Genomic DNA, 20,963 nt, shown 5'->3' on the forward strand with positions numbered 1-20,963 from the left:
TACTACTCGCTCGAGTGGAATTGGAATACATCCCAACCGTTCGTCGTCTGGTAATCCATACGTTCAATGGTTGCCGACCAGAAAACCGGGTGGGTCTGCTCGTCGAGTGTCATACACTTGCATGACCGTTGGTCCTACTTTCAACCTTTCTGTGCGTGTGGCCCATGTGATAGCCCGACGGCCTTCATGTGATATTGACTGGGGCTACCAAATGAATGGCTCGGATATCTCAAGCGCCCCTTGTGCCCTGCTAGCAAGCTTAGCGGGAATTTGTCTTTGATCCTGTGGTCCACAAGTGTCTAAGATCCGAGCTCTCCATCATGTGGGCCTCACTTTTCAGATCATCTGGCCTAAAGTTCAAGCCTCTTCGCTCCTCAAGTGGTCCACAGCGTACTAAACAAATTGATAGCTTTTAGCCAACCGTACATCATGGCCCACATGAGGATAGAAACAGGCTGATTTTTAAACCAAAAGATCCAATCAGCGTGGCCCACTGGATGGAAAGTTGGAATCTTGCACGTTGGTGACACACGAGCCGGTGCCAAGCAAACCTCTCTAATCTAAGAGAATAAGGTCGTTGGATGTTAAAATCGCAACCACTTGGACGGAACAAACGTAAATTTCAATTGGTACCATCAATCTAGTGGGCATCGAGTACAGTCGGTCCGCGTTAGGGCTGCTGAACCGACTCGATTTGGTTTTAAAATAGATCTGACCCAAACTCGACCCGATGTAGTACTGAGTCCAGCATGCCTGACCCAGTCCAAGTCCGGGGGTCTGGCCTAAGACTAATCCAGACCGAGTCCAGCATACCTGACCCGGTCCGAGTCCAGGTCAAGTCTATATATATATATATATATATATATATATATATATATATATATATATATATATATATATATATATATATATATATATATATATTTGTGAGTTACACACGCATACTAGTCAAGTTTCGGATGAAGTTGAGTAAGTACCAAGTTGGATTTCGGGTCAAGTCAAGTAAATGGGTCAATTTTAGGTCACGTCGAGTTAATGGTTGACCCAAACTTGACTCGGTTTGAGTTCAGATTGGACAAAAAGTCTATCCGGCTCGGATCGACTCACCCACTCAATTTGGATCAAGCCAGGTATGAACAAGTTAGACAAGTTGAGTTTGCCAAGTCGAGTCATCTCGTGCTCAACTCTACTAGTGTATGATGTAGGCTGTACATGAGCAGAGCTAGCTTGGTAACTCACTTGACTCGACTCGAAAAAGCTCGATTCGACTCGGTTCGAAATTGAGTTCGAGCCGAGTCGAGATGATTTTTCAAGCTCAAAAAAAATTCGAACTGAGTTCGAGCTTGCCTGAGCTTGACTTGACTCGGATTGAACCTAACTCGAATCGAACTAGTATCGATTCAGTTCGGTGACTCGATTGCTTTGATATTGTTGTTGCTCACCAAGTGTTTGATGAAATAACTCAATGAAGTGTGGCTGGTGGCAAGGAAGGTATGTATATGAAACAAATACCTTCTTTTTTTTCTTGATTTTCATGTTATTTACAAGGTGTTTGATGAAATACCTGTAAATCCATTGTTGTTGTTTTACATACAACAAGATTTTGAAAGTGCAATTCATGTGTTTGTGAAAAGTGTTGCACAGGCAAACTTGGCTCGATCTTGGCTCGAACTCAGCTCAAACTGGCCCGAGCTGCTACCGAACCGAGCTGACCAGTTAGGCTCGAGGATCGAGCTGAGCCGAGTTCGAGCTGAGGTCAGCAAGTGGCTGTGCCAGCTAGACTCGGATCGACTTGTGTACACCTCTAGTACGATGTATTAGATGATCCTAACCATCCATCCTAGGTTTTGCTTATTAAATTTGGACCTTAGCTAAATGTTGCTCGTATTCGAGTTAGTTGTCCATAGGGTTGGAACTTGGACGGATTGGATTGGGTTGGGTGGGGTTGAGGGTCAAGCCCAGCCCAAGCATACCTCAATGGTACCCAATCCACAACCCCACCCGTTCTGAATTCCAACCCAAAGTCCTCTGTACTCCATGCAACCTAGCCGCATCTAACCCAACCAAACTGCATGTCAGCATGTCTGTGGTATGCCCAGTTGTGAACACAAGTGAGCCCCATGTACACCAAAACTTGCTACTTGCCAGCCTCTTCCAATCAAGTAATCTGCTTCCCTGGGCCTCAAAATCAGAATCAGAATTAATAGAAATATACACACGGATTGAGAGAGCACACATCAACATGGCCGTGGCCCGCGGATTATTGGCAATTCTTTCCAGATGAATTATACAGCCCATTGCGTAGTCATGCGGCCCATGTTCTAGCGATCCACACCATCAATCTCAGTCTACATGGACAGGGGATGCCAGAACCTCCCACGAAGGAAAATCTTTAGCCCTTCCATCAATGCCTTACAAATACAAATCCATGAAAACAAAGCAACAGTACAGATTCCATGGAGAGAGGCCAATGACCAAAAGGGTCTGTATCACCAACCCATCTATGAAACAATCGGATCCACGGTCTGGATCGCCAAACCATGGGCCTATGTGTAACATATTGGAAGGGTAGAAAACTCTTGCATCTACTGAAACTCAAGACACTCTGGTTCCTCTCCTCTCAACATAATGTTCCTTTGACAAAATTGAAAAGAGTAAAGGTCTGTTTGGATAGAAGATCTTGCAGAATCGGGTTTTATGTGGATCCTAATTTCGCCAGGCTGCATGCTCTCCATTTGAATTCACCATGCTGAAGTGACGGTTTCCTCCACATTATTGCAATTAGATATTATTAAGTTTTCTAAAACTTCCATATTTACATTTATGGAGGGAGAAGCGCTGCTTTAGTGCAGAAAATCCAACGTAGTGGGCATGGGGTTAATCAGGATTTGGTTTAATCCCAATTTAGTAGGATCCCCTACCCAAACGGACGATAACCTAATATAACAAATGAAGTAAAATAACAAAGCTAAAACTTACATACTGGGAAAATAATAATAATAATAATAATAACAATTTACCAGAACCAAATACAAATTATATAGAAGAAAACCTAATCCAACTTGGAATCAAAACTGGACCTAGACTCGCACAATAAATTAATCTAGCTTCTCTTAATTTCTTCCTTCTTTTTTTCCTCCACCAATAACTAGAAGAAACTCTCATTCTCTCCCCCAGTTGCTAACCATGGCAAATTGGCTACGTGCATTACGAAAATTTGTTGCAACTGGACCTGATAATTTCTCAACCACCAGGCAACAGATCTCTTGATGCAAGGCCGAGAACTCAGAATCTCTTCTTTTTGTTTGATCTCGATCCACTGCCATCAGTTCCTCTTTTCTTGTTACTCTTACCATGCATTTCCTTGTGTTTTCCATGCTTCTCCTTATTCCTATCAGACTTCACGCTAACAATGCCACTTGAAGAAATCTTCCCCATCCCATTGTGCAGAGCTTCCTCGAAATCAGCATCTCTATCCACAATCGCATACTGTTGGAGGAAATCTGGATTCAGCATGCGATCCGTCTCGGCTTTCATTTTCTCCTACATACAGACAAAATAAATTTAATATCGAAAGACAGCTGAACAGAGAAACAGACAAAATAAATTTAATATCGAAGGACAGCTGAACAGAGAACCAGCGGATTAGGAATTGCAAAGCTCACCTTGACTTGTTTCGCTGCATTATTAAGATCATCATCCAAGGATATGCTGTGAGGTTCCATCACAACCTACATAAAAAAAGAAAAATTGAAAGATTTTAACAGTGGAGTCAAAACTCAGATTTTGGTTGGTAATAATTTTGGGCAGCAAACTGAAAAGCAATAGAACCGTTGTTTGCTATTGCCGTCTTTTCATTAAAAACTTGGTAAACAGAAGACAGCAGTTAGATCTTAGTGGAACAATGGATGGTTGGAGATTCCATAACCCTCATTTGCTTGCTTGCCCTTTGGGATGCACATGTATCAGGTGGGGCTTTGGTGAAGACTGTGTTGGCATGCTACTCTAATAAAAGTGAGCCGCTGCCATGGACAGGTTGAAGACTGCCTTGGCATAAGGAAAAATTTTCCAAGCTTATCAAAGGCCTAAGCTTACCAGCCAGCCAGGGCCTTGACATCTAGGCGCAGGCTGGCTAGTACGCTTAGGCCCTTGATAAGCTTGGAAAAAATCTACTACTTTAAGGATCGCTTAGGTCCTCTTCTTCACGTACCTCACTGAGCCGAGGCAGCAACGAATCAATCTCCTTGGCTACATTGCTGTATAGGTACTGGTAGAACTTTTTCATAACTTTAATGAAATTGGACAGTATCTGATGCCTTTCTATCTTCTGCGAATTGAGCGTCAACTGTCCCTGTTAAATCGAGAAACTAAAGATGTTGAGCCCATCACAACAACATATATAATCAAACGAATTGACTTCTACTGCATTATAACATGGCTGGCTCACTCTGCATATGCATTGATAGATATTCCTTTAGAGGAATGATCGAGTCCTGATTAATTGCTAAGATTAAGTAGTTTAATCAGCTACTCCATGAATGAGAATTCAATCTAACCTCAATATAGGTGATATCTTGGTTCTGCAAGCCCATGCAGAGTAAAATTGATGCCTGAACAGCTGACAAAGTAACTGGAAGCCTCTCCTGGAAATACTGATGAGCAAGGGTTGGTACAAGGTCTAGGATCTACAAAATGCAGAAACAATTAGTTGTATTCGCCAGCATCATTTGAAATAGGATCAAAACACGACATAGAAAAGTACTTGAATTGCAAAATATTATTAGTTAATCTTGGAAGTAAATACAGAAAGGGGCACAGAGAATAATTATTCAATAGAATTACAAAATACGTAAAATTGTCTCATCGCTAAAGGAAAAATAATGATTGTAAAAGTATGCGGGTCCCAATGTAGTAGCTAAGAAAGAACGTGTTGATAACCCCCAAGCAGAGGCAGTATCTCAAGATTGAATCCAAGTAAATGTAAAGAAATACTAAAATAAACAACAGTAAATAGGAAAACATTGTTTCATTAATCAATGAAGTAAATCTTATCAGTGACAACTATATCAATAATTTTTTTGAACATTGATAATTTTATTGATCGAAGGCCAAGGTCTAAAAAATACATACACCCATAGACTGCAAGAAAATTACAGCTCTAGCCAAGTTTATTAGCCAACTTTGATGCTATCCCCCATTCCATTACATGTGAATTGGCCCTATTAAACACCTCCAATACTTGCCCCTTTCAATTCTTGAAACATCCCTCATTCCTTTCCGTCCATAGGAATCAGATACCCGCTAATAAACTTAACCACCAAATTTTTTTTCCAACCTTCCCTTTTCCCCCACCATGCCACATCAAAAGAACGCAAGCAACACAACTCGGCATCACCCATGCTACACCGAACAAGTCGAAAAAGCTATCCCACAACATTTTTGCAACGGGCAATGTATAAAAGAAGATCCATTGATTCCTTGCCGTGGTGACATAGTAGACATAAATTCGGAAGAATCATCTTTCTCTTGCGGAGATTATCTCCTGTTAACACTTTCTTCCCACTAGGCAAGCAAGGCGCCACTACCTTTGGAGGCACAGCGTTAACCCGACAGAAATGTTGTTGGACTGACCTCTTCGCAGCATCAATCCATGTAAAAAGATTTCACTGAAAACTGACCAGACTTATCTTTTAACCACCTCATCGAGTCTAATTTAGAAATCACCAGATTCACTTTGGACAACAACTCAAGAAGACCGATAAGCTCATCAGTCTCTTCATCCTCTAAATTCCTTCTACACAGTGGAGCCCAAAATGCTTCTTCTCCTTGAATAGAGAAACATCTATCCACCTTCAGGTCAGCCTCTTTTGCCACCCCCACTAAAAGTGGGAATACTTCGCTTAATTTTTTATCCCCCAACCATATATCCTCCCAAAACCTAATTTTCTTAATATCTCCCAAAAAGAAACCTATCCATTCCCAAGCTTTACTTTTATCAATGCGACAACTTTCCATAGATATGATGCCCCATATAATAAAGACGAGCCAGTCCACCTACCCCTATCTGCCACCCCATATTTCCTACCTACCACTTCTCTCCAAAAAGAGCCATCTTCCGCTCCAAACCTCCATACCCATTTTTCTAACAAAGCTAAATCCATAACCTCCAAATTCCATAAACCAGCTCCCTCACAATCCCAAGGCTTACGAACTGCCTCCCACTTGATAAGATGGAACTTGTGTTTTTCTTCCCCCCCCCCCCCCCCAAAAAAAATAAATAAATAAATAAAAATAAACCCACTTAATTTTTTACAACTTATTTTACACATAAAGGACAATTAGCATTGATGGTGGGCCGCACATGATGGATGGCCTACATCAAGGTGGGCCCTTAATGATGAATGGTCCACATTTAAAGCGGGCCTTGTATGACGGACGGCCCACTTTGAAGGTTTGGCTCACACAATGGATGGTCCAAATCAGAGGTGGGTCTCCATGTGATGGTTGATCCACATCTAATGTAGGAGATAACAGATGGCCCAAATGTCTTAAAATATAAAGATTGTAGTCATCCATTCTTTCATCATTTGGGGCATGGTTCATCTATGGTGAGATCCATCAAAATAACCATTTGGATTGCTCTTATAATAGAGTTGTTGCAATCTTTAAAAATGACATCAACTATTCCTAAAAAAAACTCTTATTTGAAGGTTTTACCAAATGAGCTTATTTCAAATAAGAGCTTTTTTTGGACTTGAAAACGTAATTTTACCAAACGAGGTTATTTAAAACAAGAGCTATAACAAAAAGAGCTTATTGGAGTAACTCTTATTGAATTAGAGTAGAGATGCCAAACGAACCCTAAGATTCATAATAGTGAATTTACATAATGTTGAAACGCCACAGCATCAGAAGAACCACATTAGCCATTTCAATGTTTTGATTTACATTACTGTTGCTTCTGTTTTAGCCTCCTTTTTCTATTTCTTTCACATGTGTGTGTGTGTCTATATATATATATATATATATATATATATATATATATATATATATATATTTGAAGTACATGCATGTATACATGAGTTCTATGAACAGTAAGTTGAACTCTAAAGGGAGATAAGAATACACAAGCAAGGGAGAGGTTGCTCAAGATAAACCAATAATCTATCACTTATTCAGCTAAAGACCACTCCTCACTTCATTAGCCTCACCACAAAACATGACTAAACTGAAACACCAAAATTTAACCAATTGCACAAGCTACCAGTAATCTCCACAACCCGCATTCCATTTTATGCCATGATAGGCAGTAGTTGAGTCACCTCTTTTTCTCTCTTTTTTAATAGATTAGTTGACTCCTCAATAGGAAGATGCCCTACAAAGATGCCTTGAAAATTTTCAACTCTTCTAATGTAGTGCATTCAAGCAGGCTTCATTTGAGTCTTCAATTCTCCTCAGCTTCATTTGAGTCCTCGATTCCAATTGGTATGGAAACAAGATCAACCTCTCCCCTCTGTCCATCAGGTTAACCATCAAGCTTCCATCAAAATTAAGCCTGACAGAACCTAGTTCTTTCAAATTCATTGCCAATATTTTACAAAAACCTCTGTTGGCATTCCAACTTACAAGTCCTGGACTCCTGGGAACTCGTCACCCGGAACTCTTTCCAAACAAAAGTCGAATTAATGAAGCCAGTGTTAATTTATCTGTAGATGTCTCTAAGAGCTGCTACCAATTCCAGCAGATAAAAGTTGAGAACAAAGGTTAACGTGACCCATGCGATTTCTTAACAATCTTATGAGTATATTGTAATTACTATAAGATCTCAACTTCAAAGGTAAAAGCAAAGAAATTTCTTACTATATGAAAGAGGCAACAAATATCAAGTTATGTGAATGACTGATTACAAAGGAATCAGGACACCAGTTTGTTGGCATTGCCAATATCTTACCAGATGATAATCTGCAAGATTGTTGGTATAAGATTCTAGCCGTTTCATATCATATGGTGATAATAATTCCTTCGGGGACTTTAAAAATCCATTTTCAGTGGATGCCGTCAGTTCATCTTTGAAGTTGATCTTCGGGTCCAAGATGCTACAACAGAAAAAGATAAGTAGAGAAATAGCATGTCAAGTTGACACTCTTATATGAAGCAAGGGTGAGATTCAAAGACTGACCTCATAGCAAGCTTACAATCCAGTGTTCGGAAGCTAGAACCCAGAAGACGGGTAAACCTTCGTCTGAAATCTGTAAAACGACCATGAAAATTGTCCGACTCATGAATTCAAGCAACCCAATAGCCTGGTCAAACTTAAGAATAACCACAGAATAGTATAGTATCGCTTAGAACTGACTCACCTTGATAGAACGGACCAAAAAAGCCCCATTTACTCGAGCCATCGACTTCAATCTCATCATTATTCAATGGCTTGAGGACCATACAAGTATGCTCGCCCGTCACGGCACTCTAATGCATAAATAGAAAATTTATCATACTGATCAATCCTCTACCATACATTATTAGTAATTATCAAATCACAACAGTATAGTAGAAAAGGTTAATGATATTATAACTTGAATCTGGCCAATGTAGAAAGGAGCAAACTTGTGTCTTCTCCAAAATCTGAAAAGAGGCAGTGTCATTCCAAAAGAAACGCCAATGTAGTGGAGCTTTTCAGGTTGTCGCTCGTGAAGATTAACAAGAAGTGGAGGAAGGTTTGCTCTGGGCATTACATTTTCTTCTAGCAATGAAGCCTGCAAGCGTTTATACTCTAAAATGAGAAAGTTCAAACCAAACGGTCAAGGAAACCAATGCTTTCTGACAATACAAAAGACTCCACAATATTAGTACTTTAAGAACAAAACATGCAAGAGTATCTAATAGTGAGAAACGTATAGCCTGGATGCTCCATGATGAATAGGTGGATTCACATTATCAAACTCAATTTTCTTGATAGAACCTGAAAACATTACCGGTACCTTTTGAAATTTCAGTTGCAACATTGGATGCAACCAACAGAGTTTGGACGATTGTGTAAAATACTAGGGGATATTTGGACTAGAATGTTTGCCTTGGAAACTCTCTTTTTTTTTTTGGCCAAGCACCTAAACAAGCTTGCTCTACTGTGAATTAAGATTCATTTCTAAGGCTTCAACTGAAAATTATCATGTCATCAACCATAGTTCAAAACAAACCTTCTCGGCAGCTTCCATGACTTTAACAGGGAGCCTCTTCTCAACATTTTCAACATCTACCTCAGTGATATGAGTCAATTGCCCTTCATAGTACCTGCAGAAAGGATAAAATGAAAAAATATTGTCCATTCTAAACATCCTTCATGGAACAGATAAAAAACAACATGCACTGAAAGTCAAAATCACATCCTCACAATTTTTTTTGGCTAATGAAAAGTTTTATTAAGTGAGGATTTTATTAAGCAATGCACGGAATCAGCCTTATTCAAAAAGTGAAGATTTTGTGGAGACTGTCAATTCTGGCTGGATTAAGGTCAATATAGGCTGCGGAATGGGAGATATTTCTGAAATCAGCAAAGGCTTCCAAATGAAGTGTTCAGGGGTCAAGACTGGATGTCATAGAATGAGCTTTGTTCCTGAAGCTCTTCTTTTTTTTTCTTTTTCTTTTTTTCTTTTTGTCCTGTTTCTTTTTTGAACTCTTGTTAGCTTAAGTTTGTAGCTGTTCTACTGACGATTTCTCATCTTGCTTTTTAATAAAAGTTTGTACAGAAGAAACCTACCAATCAAAAAGAAAAAATAAATAAAACTATATGCACTCAACAGGGCAAAGGTATGTCAATTCAAGCTCTTTCTCGGATCTTCAAGATTCCAGCGAGATATTCATTAAGCATTTCAGCAGGCTTATGAAATGAAAGGGAAGTTACAGGTAACAAAATAAAGCCAAAGATACAGACCTTGTCAGAAGCTGCACCGCAGTTGAGCCATATCTTAGCTGCAATGAATCAGAATGCAAACATTTATAAACTTGGACATAGAATACTGAATAGTGAACACAATTTGTTATTTATACAACAGGATTACCCCCATGGCTTCCGGGTGGACAGCAATGCGAACAATTCGAGCTCCAGAAAGACTTGGAAAAACTGTGTCTTGAAACTGTTCACAAAACTTCCATGGTAGTTGATCGCCATAAGGTTGATGACCTTCACTTAAACTTTTCATTGCAGACTCACGAGAAATCTGTCCTTCAAGGCAGACCTGCAGACAGAGATAGTTTAATACATCTCACAAAGGATCTTACTAATAAGAAATAGAAGCAACTTTCTGAGATTAATAAGAATGGGTTGAAATGTTCCACATTCAAGTAGAAGAAAAAAGAAAGGCAGTTAGAACAAAAAATCTTCATGTGAAGGAAAAGAAGATAAGCAGAAAGAATGGGTACAACATTTCTTTAATCATACATCCAAAACTACTCAAGTGGACTCAACTAGAACAAAGTTTAAGTTGAGTTACTAGTGGAAATGTCTGTCAAGATTTAAGACATGAAATTCGATTATTTCATCAAGTCATGCTCAAAAAACTTGATTGGCTCTATTGGGTGCTTTAAAAGAATTGGGATAATTTGGAATTATCTTAAAGTGATATGAAAATACTATCCCTACACTTTTCTTCCATAACTTGTGAATAAAAATGTTCAAAAAAACCCTACCTTCATTCAATCAAACAGGATAAGGATAAAAGTTTAATGAAAACAACAAATGATGGACAAGTTGATTCATGTGTGTGCGGCCCGAGGTGTTCCATATCCGTTACGATACACCCGTAAAGGCCGATACGTATAGGTAATGGCCATGACCGTTACACGATATTGAGGTGAAACGGGGCAGTTGGTTTTTTGAGACCCTATCAGCCGTTACGGTAGCCGTAAAGGCCGTTACGGTAACAACCGTAACGGTCAAAAAATTATCAATTTTTTTCCATGTAAATTCATTTTTCTCCTTTTTTTTCTCACTTTTCTCATTCCAAAAACACTCCTATATCGTTTTACAACAGATTTCAACCACTCCTACTATAGCTTTTAAGATTAAAACCATAGATTGAATTTATTTGAGCGAATAGAAGCTCCGAGGCCTTTTTTTTTCGTAAAATTGAAAAAGTAGTATTTATGCATTATTTTTTTTTTCCTGATTTCTAGTTCTAATGCTTGATTGCAATGTGTTAACATTAGAGACATAATCATATTTAAAAAATTCACTAGACAGCCCGATACAACACTCTCACCAGAGAGTCGTTGTACTACCATAAACATGTTCAAAAAATAAAAAATAAAAAATAAAAAAATGAATGCATATTTGAAATATTTACATTATTCTTGATTTTCTAGATATTTTTCAAAATTTTTTGAGCAAAAGAAAATTTTCAACCGTTACGGGGGTCGACTGTCATGGCCGCTACTTGTATCGGTAATGGTGGTGACTGTTACGGCCACCGTGTAACATATACTAAATGTCATCATCTAATCTAAGCCTTATCCCAACCAAGGTTTGTCAACTCAGTGAGTGGACTTAGGACCTGTCCAAGTCAGCCCAGTTTTTCTGCCCCACCAAGTCAAAATTTATGCAAATTCAGTAGGGGTAAAAATAGTACAAGTCAAAAAACTTCTTCCGAGTTTTCCTTAACTTGGGGACTCGGATGAGTCACAAGAACTAGGCAAGTCATACTCTTCTTCTCCTCCTTTCTTCTTCTTCCTTCACCTTTTTTCCTTCTTCTATCTTCTTTTTCTTCCTCCTTCCTTATTCTCCTTGTTCCTCTTTCTGTGTTGATAATGCTTGTGGGTTATGGCATGCGGCTGTTGTGGCTGCATCTTTCAGTCCAACCATGACTACCATTCAATCCTAAAATAAAAGACAAATTTTGATACTCTGGTAGAGCATGATGGATGATACTCAAGCACCAGGACATTTTAAATGTGGAATATAAGTCAAATTAAACCGTGCAAATTATGGTTTTATTTAGATGAATTAGTTCATATAGTTTTAAACGGATTTAATTACTGTTTAATAAATTTGTGGATATTTAATGAATGGCTGAAATGAGAAATAGTTTATGGGCCGAATTTAGCAAAACATATGTCCACTAATGGAAGATTATGATCATCCATTCAATCTACTTTTGATAAGATGAACTATCTATAGTCGGCCACACAATTTGGAAAGTTTAATTTGAGTATTGTATGCCATAAATGCAACTTAGAAGTGCCTATTTATCAACCACCAACCTCTTGCAAACCCCCAAGGGGTTGGCTCCTAAGATAGTTCACTGTGATTTTTAAATTGGTAGTGACTCATCTTCTTCACATATGCAGTTCATATACGGCTATCTAAACATGTGGAGTACATTATGTATGAAGCATGTCTCTAGAATCACACAAATCAAGCAATTCTAACCATCCAAATGTTGGTTGTCAAATGGATAGTTAAAATAAAATAGAAAGTACTCAAATTCCAAGGGAAAAATCAGATGGTTGCTACCATCTACTCCCCCTCCCCCTCCCCCCCTTTTTTTGCTTCATCTACAATTTGATCAGCATTTTTTGTTGGGGACATCACGCGCCGCCTACGCCAGAAGGAGGAGGACCCCATCGTCGATCTGGATCGATGACGACGTCCAGAGAGGGCCTCCTAGTTAGGAGGTGAAGTTTTGATTCAAAAGAGTGGGCCCGACAGTCAAAAAAAGCCCACCATGGGATTTCATTATCATAACCCACTAGTCGGATTGATTTCATATTTTAGGTTTTGCTTATTGTTATTATTTAGAACATCATGAACGCTTTAGATTTCTTTGTTTGGTTTTTATTTTGGTTTACTTCATCGCCAAATAATAGGTTGCACACATGGCACGAGTTTTGGGGTATAGGGTTTTCTTATAAATAGGCATCCCTTGTAGCTTTTTTGAGGGATGGAAGATTAATAAAAATTCTGTGTTTTCCTACTCTCTGAGTTGTGAAGCCTAATTGGGTGTGAAGTCCTCCCTTCATCGAAGGGTTAACTACCATGGTGCGAAGCCACATTTATCCCAATCCACCCCTATCTTATACAATCCACATTTCTCATCTCCCATAATCATCTGCGCTACAAATCTGTCCCTTATTGCATCAAATTCCCTCTCTTCAACAAATTTTCAGAATCTGGCCCTACAGGAGGGCTGAAACTTCGGCGGAGCACCACGCACAAACCGTGCATCGGATCGAGCTGCAATTTGGGATTTTTGGAGTCTATCCCTAGCCGACCAAGGCCAAGGTAACCTTTTTCTAAATAGTGGGCCCCACACACGTGCGGCCGAGATCACACGCACGTGCGTTTGGGCCATTGTTGTTGTCCACGTGTGCGGGGCTTCTTTGGTTCGTCTCTCTCCTCTCTTTCACTCCGCTTTCACCTAAAATCCCTAAACCTAACCCTAAATTACTCAAAAACTCAATTTCATGCCCTTTCTTCAACCTTATGGTTCCCTGAATTGAAATTTGTGAACCCCTTGGATCGGGGATTTTTTCTGTGCATGTGTGGATGAATTTACCCTTCTTTAATTCTTATTTGGTCTATAATTTTGATTGATCCGGCCCTAGCATGTGTAGGCCTGGATCCGCATAAGATTCCCCTTGATTGAGCGTTTGCACTTTTATGTGGGATGTGAAAACTTGTGTAATTGTTTTTGAACTAACGTGATCTTAAGCCTGAAAATCTTGCACATCATACTTGAATTTCATGTCTTACATCAAATTTGGTATCAAAGCTTAGGATTCTTATAGGGGAATGCATTACATGTTTAGGGTTTAGTTGTTTATGTCCATTACGCATCAATTCTCATCATATATGACTGTTTAGAGGTCCATAAACCCTGACATAAGCTGCTGAAATTTTCTGTTATCCCCTTATTTAAATTATTTTAGAAATTAACTTAGCTTTCTATTTATAGGTTTAGAAACTTTCATTTTCTATTTTTAGAAACTTTCTTAATTTGTTTTTAGAAACTAATTTCCTTTCCTTTTTTCTTTTTTAGAAACTAGTTTCCTTTCCTTTTTCTTTTTTTAGAAACTAGGTTGTTTTTTAAGAAACTTTCCTAATTTGTTTATATATATATATATATATAGAAACTTTCCTCAGTTGTTTTTTTTAGAAACTTTCCGAATTTGTTTTAAGAAACTTTCTTTTTTTTCGTTTTTAGAAACTAGGTTACTTTTTTAGAAACTTTCCTAATTTGTTTTCAAAAGCTTTCATTTTTTGTTTTTAAAAACTAAGTTGTTTCTTTAAAAAATTAAAAATTAAAAATTAAAAAAAAATTCTTATATTTTGACAACTATATTGCTGAATTTTGATTTGCACCCTACACTAAATATGGAACAACTACTAGAGTCACTAAACAAGCTGTCCCAGCAGATTAAGTCTTTGGATAAGCGCTTCAAAATACACCAATGCTTTGAATAGCTTGATGTGCGCATTACCCAACTAAAGACCATCATCAGGACAAACCCCACCATTGGGGTATATGTCCAATCTCAGGTAAGTGGCCTGGAGAATAGACCAATGAATGGATTTGGTCAAGGAATCAATTATGGGCGTGCACCCGTGCACCCACCCCATGAGAGACATCAAGACCACTGTTTTGAGGGGTACAACATGTGCGGCCTTGTGGCTGGAGAAAGTGCACCAGAGGCTAGTATAGAATTACCCACTGAGGCCATTCTGATGATTGATGAGTTACGTGATGTCTTTCCTTATAATCTACCGGATGAGTCTCCCCCTACGAGGGATATAGAGTACACTAGAACATGGGACACCGTAATACCTATAACCGAGTTTGCGTTTAACAGTTCTGTCAATAAGTCAACAGGTCTCAATCCTTATGAAGTCGTTACTGTTTATAAACCTGAGAAACATATTGATCTTGTCCCTATGTCACTGTCCCATAGGGCGTCAGAGCCTGCAGAGTCTTTTACGCTTCACATTCATTCATGGCATCAAGAAATCAAGTAGAAGATCACTACTAGTAATGAACATTACAAATTTTCTGCAAACCAGCATAAACGTTTCAAAGAATTCAATATTGGAGACTCGGTGATGGTCCACATCAGGTCTGAGAGGTACCCTCCGGGAGCCCTTCGTAAGTTACACACGTGTAGCACTGGACCCTTCAAAATTATAAAACGAAACGGTCTCAATGTGCATGAGGTAGATCTTCCACCTTCCATGAGAATTAGTTTCACATTCGATGTGGAGGGTCTACTTACTTTTCAGGTGACCACTGATACTTTGTCCGGCCCTTGGCCCACCCATCCTGATTTTCCAAATTTATCCCTTGATCCATAGCCCCCTCCCGACTCATTTTTCCGGCCTCTACCTCCCATACCTACCCTTCCCGACCCATTTTTCCAGCCACTATGTCCCATACCTACCTGTCCCGACCCATTTTCCTAGTCTCGACCTCCCATACCTACCCGACCCGACCCATTTTTCCAGCCTCTACCTCCCATACCTACTCGTCCTGACCTTTCTCCCCTGCCTCTGCCTCTCATACCTAACCTTCACACACCCAGAGAGGAAATAGAGGATATCCTGGACCATCAGATAGTTTCAACGTCGGACGGCGAGTTTCAGAAGTACCTGGTTAAATGGAAGTCACGCCCAACTTCAGACAGCACGTGGCTCACTGAGGAGGAGCTTCAGAGACTTGATCCTGATATCCTGGAGCGGTTCACGAGTTTTATTTCGCCAGTGGTGAAATCTTCGCAGCCAGGGAGACCTGATGGGGGCATCACGTGCACACACACGCACGCCGCCCCTTACGCACGTACGCCAGAAGGACTCCACCGTCGATCTGGATTGATGACGACGTCTAGGAAGGGCCTCCTAGTTAGGAGACGAAGTTTTGATTTTAAAAAGTGGGCCTAACAATAAAAAAAGCTTACCATGGGATCTCATTATCATGACCCACTAGTCGGATTGATTTCATATTTTAGGTTATTATTTAGAACATCATGAACGCTTTAGATTTCTTTGTTTGGTTTTTATTTTGGTTTACTTTATCGCCAAGTAATAGGTTGCACACATGGCGCGAGTTTTGGGGTATAGGGTTTTCTTATAAATAGGCACCCCTTGTAGATTTTTTGAAGGATGGAAGGTTAATAAAAATTCTGCGTTTTCCTACTCTCTGAGTTATGAAGCCTAATTGGGTGCGAAGCCCTCCCTTCATCGAAGGGTTAACTACCGTGGTGCGAAGCCACATCTATCCCAATCCGCCCCCATCTTATACCATCCACCCTTCTCATCTCCCATAATCGTCTGCACTACAAATCTATCCCTTATTGCATCAAATTTCCTCTCTTCAACAGATTTTCAGAATCTGGCCCTACAGAAGAGCTGAAACTTCGGCAGAGCACCACGCACAAACCGTGCATCAGATCAAGCTGCAATTTGGGGGTTTTGGAGTCTATCCCTGGCCGACCAAGGCCAGGGTGGCCTTTTTCTAAATAGTGGGCCTCACACACATGCGGCCGAGATCACACACACATGCGTCTGGGCCATTGTTGTTGTCCACGTGTGCGGTACTTCTCTGATTCGTCTCTCTCATCTCTTTCACTCCGCTTTCACCTAAAATCCCTAAACCTAACCCTAAATTACTCAAAAACCCAATTTCATGCCCTTTCTTCAACCTTAAGGTTCCCTGAATTGAAATTTATGAACCCCTTGGATCGGAAAAATATTTCTGTGCATGTGTGGATGAATTTACCCTCCTTTGATTCTTGTTTGGTTTATAATTTTGATTGATCCAACCCTAGCATGTGTAGGCTTGGATCTGCATAAGATTCTCATTGATTGAGTGTTTGCACTTTTATGTGGGATATGGAAATTTGTGCAATTGTTTTTGAACTAATGTGATCTTAAGCCAGAAAATCTTGCACATCATACTTGAATTTCATGTCCTACATCACTTTTAGATGGATAGATCACTACACATGGAGCAATGGCCCCAACTCTACAAAACATGAATCATCCTGATTCCTGCATTGAGTTGCCCAAGTCAAATTTTTTAAGGTAAACCGAGTTTTGTACAAGTCCCGAGTTTGCCAACTTTGACCCGAACTAATCAGTGTCAGCTACACGAACCTTGTTCCACCATTCCACTCTACTAAGGACCGTATCCTTAGTTAAGCCATAGATCATTTAAGTATTTTCTGAATACCTCCATGGCTCCACCCACGTCCTTCTGGGCCCTCCCCTTACCCTTTGTAGCCTTCTGCTTGAACAAACTAGCTACTCTAACCAGTGCAATTCTTGGTTGCCGTTGCACATGGCCAAACCATCCCCCTCATCTTATTACCTAAAGTTCCCGTGATTGCATTCATTTCTAATTCTATCCTTGCTTGTCTTGCTACTCATTCATGTCAACATCCGCATTTTAGCTAACCTCATCCCATGAACACGTTCCTCGATTGCCCAACATTTTGTCCCATAAAGCATAGCTGGTATTACAACTATCCTATAAAATTTCCCCAGCAGTTACATTGGTAGGCAGCTATCATGCAAAAATCTAGAGGCGCATTTCAACTTCATCCACCTAGCTCTAATTCTATGAACAACATCCTTCTCAGTCACTCTGTTCTCCTAAATTACCAACCCAAGATATCAAAAATGGTCATTTTGGGGTACTTCTTGGTCAACAGTCTTAACTAATTTCTCATTTCCACTCCTATTGTCACAAACATTGCATTCCATATAGTATGTTTCAGTTTGAATAATTTTAAAACCTTTAGATTCTAAAGCAACCCTCCGTAGCTCTAGCTTTGTGTTTACCCATTCCCTCATCTTGTCAATCAAAACTATGTCATGTGCTAACAACATACACCACGGGGCCTCTACTAGTAAATGTCACAGGCTAAATGTAAAGGGAAGATTTTGCAAAGAATGTAGGTGCTAGAAGTTGATTGATTTTCTTCAATTTTCCTACACTCCTACTCTGTCCCACCTACTATTATGCCTTGCTTTCCTCCTTTGACTTGTGCAGTTAATAAATGTTGATCCATCCCTCTGGAAAAAGACAGATGTGTGTGGATTCGACAAAGATGAGTCACACTCCAAAACCGATATTAAAATCCTTAAGCAGGAGCAGGAGCCAGAAGCGTATTCAAAGAGAGAGCCCCCCTAGTTAAAAGGATCCTGCAACATTCCACCTACCCTTCTAGTCTTCTCTTCATACCTCTCCTCACTAACAAAGTTAATGGCTCTCTCTCCTGTCAATCAAGACGTGGTCGGGTATTTGAGTGAACTCAATGCAAGTAAAATGGAGTTAAGTATTAAGGTTTATTAACGAGGGCCATATACATCAGGAATCACGGTCTAAGATCCCGATTTCAAAGTACGACCTATTTTGGTACAAGAATGAATCGTGTCGCCAATACTAATACAAATAGTCATGTATGGTATGACTCACCAAAAAATCAGAAAATAATTAAAAGAAATAGAAAATAATATTTTTAAAAAAATCTCCCTTCCTCCTAGGGTGGCAATGTGTCAGGTTTGGGCAGGGCCAAGCTAGGCCCGGGCCTAGCTTGAAACTTAAGATCCAAGGCCCAAGCCCAACATGGCCTAGCACAATAGGCCAAGCCCAACCTAGAAAGAATTGGCCAAGCCAGGTCCTAACATGAAAAGCAAATTGGATGGCATGAGCCCAACCTAACTCAGCCCAGCCCAAAAATTGATTAAATCCATGTTTCCCACTTGAATGTTCCTAATCTATCCATTTGTCAAGTGGACCACACATGCAAAACGAAATGGACATTTTGAGGAATGAAACCAACAGCCTACATTGAAGATGGATGGGAGGATTGGAATGGCATGTTGGTATAATATACTATGTACATATAAAGTCAGGTCGGGCCTGATTGGGCCAGATCGACTCTGGCTGAAAATGACTTCAGCCGAATCCTGACTCAAAAATTAATCAGGCTACACATGCAAGGCCCAAGCCCGTCACAGAGCAGGGTCAGGCAGGCTACCTGGCCCATTGCCACCATTCCTCCCTCATGGACTAGTCACTGAAAAAAAAAAAATTAATAATAATAAAACATCTCCCTGGCAAATCACCCTGACTCATCCAAGTAGGCTACGAGTCAATGCTGAGTTGGGCTAATCAGACCTATTCAGTGCAAGTCACCCCATTTAAGAGGGTCCGTATTGGACCAGTAGTAACCAAAACCAATACAACTCGGATGATACTGAGCCATATCCAACGATATTTCAAACCATGCTAAGAATATTCAAGCTATTGCAATATAATAAATTAAATTTTGCTAAAAAGGGAATAACATCACAATTGGAACGAGATGATAGATATGGCATTTTCTGAAGGAATATTTATAGAATGGTTCAATTATATAATGTGTGATATGAAAACTACCCAGTTTTCAGCATTAATATACAATACACAAACAAACAGCAAAGATAGACCCTAACCTGAATGACACATAATATATCAGGAAGGCGGTTCTGTGACTCATCAACCGGACCTGAAAGTGGAGTAATTAGCAGTCTGTCCATCTTAGGAACAAAAGATGTAAAAATGCAGTTCAATATAAAATAAACATACCAAGTAACACAAACAAGTGGTGTGCTGGAGCATCAGCCATTAATTGTAAGTCATTTGGAGAATTTTTGTAGTGTGAAGCAACATAGAGTGCCATCATCCTCTGTAAAATACAGAAGTCACAAACATCAGCAATATGTTAGTCAACCCTCGTAGACAAACTAAGTAACGGTGAAACAGGAAGATCTCGATTTTGAAAAAGTACCAAAATGACCACTTAGTTACCTGCAAAAATGTCTCACTATCTTTATGATAAGAGAAAAGTGTGTCCCGGTTTACATAATAGAGGTCGCAGTCACTAGGATCAGGTAACCTAGCAGTACAACAGGTCACATCAGTAGAGATATGGGAGATGCTGCTTCTCTCCAGGCACTCAAGAGGAGATACTAACCCACTGAGTCTAGGGACAGAACTTGTAGCATCCAAGCAAAGCAAACCATGAAGCCAAGACTCAATTGGATCACCAGGAGCATATCTGATAGATTCATGCAATTCTACCTTCTTGAAAGACCTACCTATGATACAAAGGCACGAGGGCATCAAATTAACTTCAATAATAATGATGCACAAGAAACAAGTGTAATTTGTATTAGTAAAAGAAAATATGCAATTCCATGTCTGAGTATGCCTCTTGCAGCAATGACTTGGAGGCTGCCCATCCACGATCCTTCTTTGCTTGCTTGCCCTTAGGGGTGTGCAATTATTAGTTGTGATGGTGGTGAGTACTGTGGGACCATGTTGGCATGTGAATGTTGTCAAAGCAAACCTCTGACACAGCCAGTTTCTGAACCAGAGTAAAAGGGGAAGATCGATGTCTAGTGAGAAACTAATTGTAAAACTTTTGCCTATCTACCCAAACTGACCCCAAATGCAAGAGAATGCGAAGTGCCTGTTTGGCAAATGCCTAAAAATGATTTAATTTTCATTTTAGATAAGCATAAACAATGTTTTAAATATTGACAATATCGGCTGATATATCCCACATGTTCGATCCGGTGAGAATTTTTAATTCCGGTCCCTTTTTTTTGTTGAAATTATATTAAATCAGTATCAAATGGTTACAAATCCATTGGTTCTTCATGTTTTGCATGAAAAATCATGGAGTTGGAGCTTTGATTTCGATATCCATTGGTTCTTCATGTTCTCCAAGTTTTTTTTTCAAAATTAGAGTGTATGGTGGTCCGATTTAGGGAAAACTCAAAATTTTCCCAATTTCTCCAAAATTGCTTGCAATGTTGCACTCCAAACATGAAATCAAGCATATATGAGGGCTGATCTACTGATTTGTCAAGTCCTTGTCAATTTTCGGAAAATAAAATTAATATTTTAATTAAAAATTATTTTTTAAAA

At 39.5% G+C, this 20,963-nt stretch overlaps 1 protein-coding gene across 1 annotated transcript in view; it reads right to left on the reverse strand.

The window, feature by feature from the left end:
* Positions 1-2,955: 2,955 nt before the first annotated feature.
* LOC131253930 (RNA cytidine acetyltransferase 2-like) overlaps positions 2,956-20,963 on the reverse strand; it is a 77,266-nt gene continuing 59,258 nt past the window's right edge. The window contains exons 12-26 of the mRNA XM_058255033.1: positions 20,005-20,128; positions 19,839-19,926; positions 19,617-19,716; positions 19,484-19,536; positions 10,059-10,235; positions 9,932-9,969; positions 9,198-9,291; positions 8,577-8,756; positions 8,361-8,469; positions 8,180-8,249; positions 7,952-8,096; positions 4,557-4,685; positions 4,211-4,351; positions 3,666-3,731; positions 2,956-3,543 (exon numbers count right to left, since the gene is read on the reverse strand). Of these exons, the coding sequence (XP_058111016.1) occupies positions 3,286-3,543; positions 3,666-3,731; positions 4,211-4,351; positions 4,557-4,685; positions 7,952-8,096; positions 8,180-8,249; positions 8,361-8,469; positions 8,577-8,756; positions 9,198-9,291; positions 9,932-9,969; positions 10,059-10,235; positions 19,484-19,536; positions 19,617-19,716; positions 19,839-19,926; positions 20,005-20,128 (1,772 nt within the window). The 3' untranslated portion in view covers positions 2,956-3,285. The remainder of the gene's footprint in view (positions 3,544-3,665; positions 3,732-4,210; positions 4,352-4,556; positions 4,686-7,951; positions 8,097-8,179; positions 8,250-8,360; positions 8,470-8,576; positions 8,757-9,197; positions 9,292-9,931; positions 9,970-10,058; positions 10,236-19,483; positions 19,537-19,616; positions 19,717-19,838; positions 19,927-20,004; positions 20,129-20,963) is intronic.

This window comes from Magnolia sinica, chromosome 1 (assembly GCF_029962835.1).
Source record: "Magnolia sinica isolate HGM2019 chromosome 1, MsV1, whole genome shotgun sequence".
NCBI classification, from domain to species: Eukaryota; Viridiplantae; Streptophyta; class Magnoliopsida; order Magnoliales; family Magnoliaceae; genus Magnolia; species Magnolia sinica.